The sequence below is a fragment of the Pterocles gutturalis genome, unplaced genomic scaffold, assembly GCF_000699245.1.
Source record: "Pterocles gutturalis isolate BGI_N339 unplaced genomic scaffold, ASM69924v1 scaffold4786, whole genome shotgun sequence".
NCBI lineage: Eukaryota > Metazoa > Chordata > Aves > Pterocliformes > Pteroclidae > Pterocles > Pterocles gutturalis.
Window position 1 is genome coordinate 1 of NW_010100085.1, and position 9,466 is coordinate 9,466.

Genomic DNA, 9,466 nt, shown 5'->3' on the forward strand with positions numbered 1-9,466 from the left:
CAGCCAGCCCCGGGCTGTCCCAGCGAGGCCTCTCCCCTCAGCGCTCCCACCACAGGCTCAGAGAACAGCCCAGGAGCAGCCACCCCGCGTCCCCAGGGTGCTGGGAAGCCAAAGGGGGGTCCGGCTCCGGAGGAGATGCAGGACTGGCTCTGCACGGGGCTGAGCAGCGCTTCTGGTCAAAAGCAGGGCGACTGGCCTGCCCGCCCTGCAGTATTTTATGGCCGGGCAAGAAGTGCGCCTTTAGATGCTCACACAATGTCTGTCCCGCTTCTCCACAGAAGTTGGGAGTGGAAGGAACCAAGGACCAAAAGGCACAGAAAGGTGCTGAGAACAGCTCTCGCTGCCTCTGGGACCAGCTCGTGCCGTACCAGCCCAGCGCAAGGACCGTTCGTGCTCACTGCGGGGAGCGCAGGAGCAAGCTCTGTGTTTCTAGCGGGAGTATCTGCCAGTTTTTTATCACCTTGAGTTTTGTATTCTGAAATTTTTAGTACTTTAGCCATTTCTAGGAGAAACATTGCTCTTCAACTAGCAGATCAACTGGGTGCAACTGTACATTGCCATTACACCAAGCAGATGAGGTGTGATCTGTTTCACACCTTCTGACGTAACGGCACTAACTTTGTATTCACATTTACAGGATAATCCTGCTCCAGGAGCTGCACACACCAGTAATAGGTTTGCCCGAGTATTTCCCCCCACAACTCCATCCACATGCCCGCACAGGCTGCATCTTCCAGTCACCTCCAACCCTGGTGTCACCTGCAGAGCTTTCCTCCCTCTGTTTTCAGTATTTTGGACTGAAGTCACTGTATTCAATTCTTGCCCAAATGCAAAACATTGGAGCAAAACTTAAGCTTTTGCTTTTAAAATTAGTAAAAAGACTAATTTTTAAAAATTAGTATTTGAGATATTCTCAGTTCAAGTAGACCACCCTGCAGAAGTCACTTTCTGTGAACGAGAGGAAGAGGATGTAGCCCTTGAGGATCACCCAGAATCACGTACAAAACTTGAGTATTAGTATGAACCGTTGTGAAGTACACCACGAAGCACGTAGAAATCTTCCTATTGCCACTGCCTTCTCAGCGGTACGGCTCATACCAGCTGCTGTGATCCATTCCCTCATATACAGAAGTCCACCTGTGTTCACCTGACCAACTCGGACGTGTTGTGGACAGATGTCGCTAAAAGGGTGGAAGTCTATGAGCCACTTCAGAGCAGTTTGTTTATTTCATTTTTTTATTGGATTATGAAACAACTGAAACTTCCGCTCTGACATCTACGTACACCTTGCGCAAAAAATGATGTGTGAAGAAGCTTTGAGAGTTAAGAGCCCGCATTCTGCTATTTGATTCTTTCAACCTAAGCACAAAACAAAACATGTGGGAAAAGGGCTGATCACAGGGCTAACAGATACCGATATGATCCCAAGAACAGAGTTCAAATTCTCGAACCGTTAATAGCTGCCACTATGCAAAGCGATATTTGTGTCAGTTTTGCTTCTCACCTTTCAAAGGGATGCATTACTGTTCACATTAAACAGATGCGCACAAGAAACACAGCAAAGATCCACCAATTGTGTCGTGGGAACTTCATCTTCCCATCAGAACACTTGAACTATGCATCTTTCAAATGATCACAGCATTTTGCATCATCTCTCAATGACATACCAAACGTCAGCTCAGCTAAATTTTCAGGATTTCCAGGCTCCTCAGATGAATTCCTACTTTCCCAGCTTTTGCTCTTTATGTAATTGCTCTGTGGATGCTGTGTGGATGTGACAGCGCCAACCTCAACTAGATTTAAGTAGGAATTGGAAATGGTTCACGTTATCCCACAGGTGAATGATAAATCCAGCAATCACGTTTTAAACACCCCCCCCATTGCTCAGGCAAAGCTGCTTACAGTCTTGTTTGGGACAGAGTAATCTCCCAACTGTGAATGGACCCTAAAACCACCAAATATAGAGGTAGAGATGTTACAGTGGGAAAAAGGAGTGTGACCTATTCCAGCCACTCAGAGTTTCACCCTAAGCACAGTAACATTGCCAGGCGAGACACCAAAGCTGTGCTCATCCTTACATCAAGCCCACATACCGCGCCTGGTTTCTCGTCCTGATGTAAACGGCTGTTTCAAAGGGTGTGTTTTGTGACAGCACACCTCAAATCCTCGTGTTCTTAGTCCATCTCCCGCTCTTTTTTAAGCACCGATTTCTGAACACTGGCACGAAACAAGCCCGTGTGGCTGCCCGTTAAAGCCTGCTGCGTTATTTTCCGTGGTGGCACAGGGACTCGCTAAAGCAGAACAACTTGTGTGGACTCAAATGGTAGTGTCAGTAGCTTCTGAAAATCCCATGTTGGGGATGTAAAGGCTAAGGGGAGCCGTTCGGGGCCTTGGCTTCAGAGGAAGTAGGTCTCTCTATTCATCTGCCCCCTCACTGCCTTTGGGGACAAACACATCACCTTCCTTGCCAGGTAATGCTCACCGCAGTCCCCAACCCCTACAGCTCTGCCTCATCTCCTGCTTCAGGACTGTAGTCAGTCACCTATGTAGATGAGGAATAATCACATTTTGCAGCCGGCTTCCTCACCAGGCCAGGTGTATTAGGGATTTGTCCTTTTCTCCAGTGAAGCACCAAGCTAGAAGCCAAAGCATGGAAGAAACCACCTTCTTGAGCTGGGAAAAAGAATTCTCTTTTATTGGCCTCCTGACACAGGCAGCCAAGGAGATTAAGTTCAAAGCACACAAATGATGGGTCACCCAAAAACTCTGAGCAAGAACAACTTTTGTTTAATACCACACTTCCCCATTTGTGCGTGATAGCCAGTGTCACTGCTGTCCAGGGAAGATTGCCATCACGTCCAAGGCTAGAGGTGGCTTCAAGAGCAGCACTCTGACTTGCCACCTATGTGAAGCAAAAACACCTTCCTACTACCTGCCAGGGCTCATGTGAGTCACACTAAAGGGGAGAGGTGTTTTCACCATCTGACTTTAAAGCAGGTATTTTAGATCACATGAATTGCTGATTTAAAAACGGAACTTGCATTTATGTCAAACACCAAAACGCAGCGAGGGACGCTTTTTTTAAGTACAGGAAAAGGCTGGGAACAGACTCCAAATACAGCCCCTGATTTTAAGTTTCACTTCTTTTTTAATGGTAGAGTGCTGATTTCTTCTTCCCAATTTGCTATAGGACACTAATTTTAAGTCAAACCTGCACCCCTCATCTGATGAGAAGGCATGTTTCTTTTTTGTCTTTTTAAAAACAAATATATATCAGTTATACCAAATGCAGAATAAAAACCTCAGGATGCCCAATACTAAAGCACATCCCTGAAAAGATGGCTCCAGAGTAAGGTGACAAACTGAGGTGTGGGCACACCAGATGGTTTTGCCATCAACCACTGCTACTGCCGCAGGCCGATGCAAAGCACGTGCTACAGCTGCAAAACACAGCAAGCCACTCGCTGTGAAGTTGCAGTTATCCAAACCACGCTTTTTTAACACCTATAAGAGATCTCAATCACACTTGTGATCACAAATACACACCAGTCTTCCACTCCTACAAGAACTGGTCCTGACAGATGTGGAGGGATTGGTGTTTGTGTTTTGTTGGTGGGTTCTTTAATGAGTTATCGCCAGCCCTGCACTTCACTGCGCTGGCTCAGTCTCTGGCACTACTGAAATCCTACCAGCTTTCTGAAGAAAACAAATCCAGATGGATGCAAGTATCGCCAAGGAATTCCTGCTTCATTTGCACAGGAAAGGGCCATCTCTCTTCTGCATAGCAGCCAAGGGAGACATCGCATGTGGCTCCAGAAACAGAAATCTTCGATATTTAAAGGAGTTACAGGCAAGCTGGCTAAATCCAACCTAGGCGATCCCTGTAATTCCTGAATAAAGATGACTTCAGACATAACCAGTCACAAAACCTCATTTCAGAAAGCAAAGAATATAGTTCGTAAAAGCCTTCATTATGCACCGTTAACTAAGGCTGCGGTGCTAAGGGCTACTGCAAGGCCAAGACATTTTCATGCTGGCCCTGGAAATCAGTTTTAGGAAGCAGCTGTTACCAGCATGTGCAAGCATGTGCCAAAAAGTAGTTGTTAACACATTGGTTTATTACCGCAAAGACACAGAGACACTGAAAATATGCATATAGACCTTTTAATCTACTGAGCTCCAAGCTCAGTTCCTGTTTCGAAGTGTGTTACGTGGCTCACCGAAGACCCTGGAGGCTAGTCAAAGAGAAGCGGTTCTACATGAAGTCTGACCTACTCCATGATCAGTGTAAGTAAAATTCAGGGGGTGTAATGCTTTGCTGTCAATTTTAAGGGAGGTAAGTATTTCCATGAGTGTAGCTTCCGGCTGTAAAACTGCAATAATCTCTACAGAACTCACTGTGGAAGAATAAAGTCCCCAGTACTCTCCCACATTTGAAATCCAATACAGTCATCACAACTGCAGAAGATCATTTTTCTAGTCATTATGCTAAAATACACCTTATCTAAAACAGCTTCAGTTAAAAAAAAACTTATCACAAACTAACTAAACACAGGAGTCACCTCATTCCAGGTGCAGAGAACAAAACTTGAGTACTAAATGCACTCTGCGGAGGTATGGATTTAGTCATGCCAGGAATACCCGCAAGGGTCCATGGTTATATGAACAATCAGAAGCTTGGCTTGGTGGTTACAACACTGCTGCTTTTCCACGCTTGGGACAGAAACAGCATGGAAATGTGTGCACTGTAAAAACAACAGTAACCCAAACTTACGGCACTGCAAGCCATGTGATCACTCGCATCCAGATCCCACTAGGAACATAAGCTTATAGAAGAAAAATAACTTTACTCACCTCGGGATCCCTTCTTGTACTAAACACAGCTACCTGTATGCACCAGACAAGAGCTCAAGCTTTCTAGATACAAGCAGGAAATGGTAAGAAATCAAATGTTAGTTTTCAAGAGAACTGTTGAGATCCTAAAGCGATTCCAGGAAAGAAAGTTGGCATCAAGTCACATGTGAACATGCACTTGATGTGCTTGCTCCTTGTGCCCAATCCAGTTTATCTGAACAGGTGTGTGAAATTTTGCCCAGTCAGGTGCTGCTCTCATATCCAGCCATGCCTGAGGACAGGACAATGACTGGGACACATGGTGCTTGGGTGGCTAGCTGGTCTCCAGCACAAAACCAAGAGCTCCCAAGTCTCTTGTAACACAAAAAAGTTACTCGAGCAAAAGAGGTTAAGCAGGATAAATTGTTATTTCCCCAAGCACAAGAGGCAGAAAAAGAATCCCATTACACTGCAATAAACACAAGAGTTTGAGTCACCAATTTAATTTTATACAAGTCAAACTACACGTTGTATAAAGAGTACAAGGCAGTTCTAATGTTTGCTACTGCATGTTACAAAAATCAATTTAGCTATAAAGGGGAATTTTTGGGATGAGTTCTATTCCACAATTTAAGTGAATTGGCAACTGTGGTTTAGCAAAGCCTTTGTTAAGACTAGAACTCTAGCTCAAAGAGATTACATTTCCAATCAAGTTCAGACTTACACACAACAGGATTATAGTTCTCCTAGTCTGAAGCAAAACGTTAACATAAATGAGTCAGAAGGGAGGGAAGACAGTTTTATTTACCCAGTTTTCATATCCAATAGGTATTTAGAGGCTGACAAACCATACAACATACCAGTGACTTGGACCACATCCAAGGGACACGTTAGTGTCTGACAGCTGAGTGACACTTGATATTCAAGCAAAAAAAAATATCAGAAAGCTTTCATTCTTTCAAGTTTGAAACATAGGATTTTTCAGCAATACTGTACGATGCAGGTTCCAGAGTACCTTTATTACCTTTAATACAGTCACAGGACAGGGGGGGAATGTTCTTTTGGCAAGTTCAGATACAACACAAATGCTCCAACTTGAGTTTATTGCTGGTCTAAAATCTTCCTAGTATTGTTACCGGTTTATATAGTTTGCAGCCTGCTTCCACAAATTAAGATAAACCAGAGAATTATCCGAGCTGCCCAGCAAGGCAATCCTGCCTTTGGTAGCAAGCTGTAACCTATTAAGCTAATGATACCCATAGTTCTAAAACCATGAAAAAAATAGGAAAAAATGATACTTTCAAAAAGCCCAGATTTAAGCCTGTTTATATTCAGTTTATTTTCAATATAAAAACCGCTTTGCACTTAAGAGTAGTTAAGTTACTCCTGTGGAAATGCTATAAAATCAAACTTTTAGCTGAACTCCTACAAAAGGGGGACTTATCCTGTTTTGTACCACCATCTGATCTCGTATTTTCAAATTTGGGATACAAATTAAACCCTTACGCCTCATTACTTAGTTCTTAGGCCATTCACTCCTGCAAGAGAAAAAACCAACTTCTGAAGTACTAACATAACACTAATGGCCTGACAAGTAGGAAAATGTTCCGTAATAGTGTGCAATGTAAGAGAATAGTTCTAGTCTTAATCTCTTGAACTAGATCTTGATCGTGAGCGAGATTTTGAACGAGATCTGGAGCGTGACCTGGATGCAGCTCTTTTGGGTGGTGACTCTGAACGAGCCTTGGAAGATGGCTGCTGCTGCGGAGAATTGGAACGAGACCTACTCCTTGACCTGGACTTAGACTTAGCATCTCCTTTACCATTTTCTTTGGGAGATCGCGACCTGGACCTGGATCTGGACCGAGACTTCTCAGACTTCTCCTTGGATCTGCTGTGAGAGCGTGAACCCCTGTCAGACTTGGGTTTCGACTTGCTCTTTGATCTAGACTTCCTGCTTTTGGATCTGGAGCGTGAGCGGTCTTTGCTTCGTGACCTGGATTTAGATCTTTCAAAAAGAGAAAGAGTTTATTCCGCATGAACTGAAGTGTACTTGCAGCAGTTGTAGATATCTATCAATTAGTGAGTAGCATTCCCGTACTAACAGAAAACAATCTATCACTTACCGGGAACGGCTTTTGGAGACACTACGGGACCTGCTGCGGCTGCTCCTACTTCTACGACTTCTGCTTCTAGACCGTCTTCTAGATCGTGACCTAGAAACATTTAAAGTGTAATTTTTCCCTTATTCTGTGTCTGGTGTGCCCTGCTATGCTATCTAACAGAGAACACTTGCTGAAGAACTTCTCAAAAACAAATATGGCCACATCAAGACATACCATTAATCTACCTAGATTTGATACACTGTCAATGAATTACATCTGATGTTTCTTTTCACACGTGAAAAACTCTCAAACCTGGCTTTGTTCTAATACGTAAAAGAACTTCTTCTACGTTCTCAGGCATCATCCTATTCCTAAAGTATCAACCAAAGGCAACTCTTGTAGGTAGAGCTACCTATTCCCATTTTCAGTCTAAGTGGTCTTGATGCAGAGGCTGATGTGTCCCAGAAGTTACCTTGACCTGCTGCCAGAGTAAGATCGCCTGTGGCTTGAGCGAGGCTTGTCTTCAACCAGCCTGATCTTCCTTCCGTTTATCTCTGTGCCATCCAGTTTGTCCAGGGCACGCTTCATGTCCGAATAAGATCGGAACTCAATCACTCCTTCATTCGTGCGTTCTTTGTGAGCATCTGCATAGGTTACCTCACCAGCTTGCCTCATGAAATCCTTTAGGGAGTAGACATATTAGAATTACATAACCATTCCACATGCTCATGTCTAAAAGTACATTAGCTTATAACAAGCCTGAGCAAATGCAAAAAGCATTAACTGTGTGTAAACATTCATGCACAAATACTTCTCAATTACTTCCACCCAAATCAAAATGAACATTGGTACTAAAGGAAGCCATCGCTTCCTGCTAGTCACAACAGGCTCTATGACAGAACATCAATACGTACTTTCAAATCCTGCCAACTACAGCGACTGGAAAGGTTTTCAACAATCAGTCTGTACTCTGTACGAACAGGTGGTCCGTATTTATCTCTTCCAGATTGTCTCCGACTGCTATATCCGCCACCACCCCCACCTTTATTGTACAAAGAAATAAAGTTAGATCGTCTCCTAGCATGAAGAAAATTAAAAAGTTCTGAAAAAGTTAGTTAAACAGTTATATTTACTGGAGTAGGACTTTATTTCTCTAAGCTTCCAATAAACTTTGCAATTTTGCCATAGTCTATATTAATGGCAAATCAAACAGACTAAAATCCTACAAGTCTGTGCTCCTAAGATCTGTTAGAGAGTGACTGCTCCTTATTAGATTCACCTTGCTAAGTTTTATTTTACAGAACATTGTAAAATATAAAACTTAACTGATTACATGCATTTCTACATTTTACAAAAACGTTTACTAGTTACACTAAGTACTTACATCACAGTATGAGGTTTTTGGTGGTGGTTTGGCCACAAAACACGCAAGGTAACAGTCACCTAGTTCAGTTTAACCAGTTTTGTCTAACCCTTGGAATCCTCACCATCACCCTGCGTCTAATGGCAAAAGGCTGCTGTCGTCATGGCTTCCGGTAAGGTCAGCCAAAGGGTCATAGGGCAAGGGTCACACAATGTATGGAAAAGCCATGGCCAATCAGGAAAGGCAGTCATCTTAGCCTCAGTGGACACAGCCTCAGCCCCACTGGTCACTTTTAAATTGAAACATCAAGGACTTGTTAAAAAGTTTGAATTGAACATGCAACAATTTTAAACAACATACATTTGATTCTTTTTAAAAAGACAGATATACCCACCCCCCCCAAATACCAAGTTTCTAGAGATTACTGAAAGACGAACCTTAGTACTTTTGATTACAGTACTAGGCCAGTTAAGTTCTATATAGCTCAGCTCAAGAAACTATTTAAATTAGCTGAACATAGAAATATTTACAATATCCCCCACTTTGTCCAACAGATCCCTGCTTGAAAACCTCCCCCCACCCCTTCCATATATTCAACTGAAACATTCATATGAAAGCTCACAGCTGAGTTCTTCTACCCCCATTATGCAAGGATATTTATTCATTAACATCAGTGATGCAACATCACTGGTTCAGCTAAACGCTCCCAAGAACACTGGAGCCCTTAAACTAGCAGAGCACATCATTTCTAATTAACAAGAAACCCTTTCTAGAAGGCCACAATTCCATATATTCAACTGAAACATTCATATGAAAGCTCACAGCTGAGTTCTTCTACCCCCATTATGCAAGGATATTTATTCATTAACATCAGTGATGCAACATCACTGGTTCAGCTAAACGCTCCCAAGAACACTGGAGCCCTTAAACTAGCAGAGCACATCATTTCTAATTAACAAGAAACCCTTTCTAGAAGGCCACAATTTTGCAGCCAGAATTCCTCCATGTATTCCTCCCCTAAGTTTCTTAGGGGATACCCGAGTGCAACGCTGGTGCCAGGAAAACACGCCTGCAGCACGAAGGCAGCAGATAGCTTGCTCCCAGCGCCGCACCAGGCATCCCCTACCCCCCTGCTCGCAGAGATAGCGACACCCCACCCCTCAGC

The 9,466-nt window shown here is 43.4% G+C and overlaps 1 protein-coding gene across 1 annotated transcript; it reads right to left on the reverse strand.

Moving 5' to 3' along the window:
* Nucleotides 1–5,322: 5,322 nt before the first annotated feature.
* Nucleotides 5,323–8,620, reverse strand: LOC104460503 (serine/arginine-rich splicing factor 6-like). The gene is given in 5 exon segments (XM_010078261.1): nucleotides 5,323–6,841; nucleotides 6,960–7,049; nucleotides 7,411–7,619; nucleotides 7,853–7,984; nucleotides 7,987–8,620. Coding segments are annotated over 5 exon segments (831 nt in total). The 5' UTR covers nucleotides 8,023–8,620; the 3' UTR covers nucleotides 5,323–6,477.
* Between the last annotated feature and the right edge of the window lie 846 nt (nucleotides 8,621–9,466).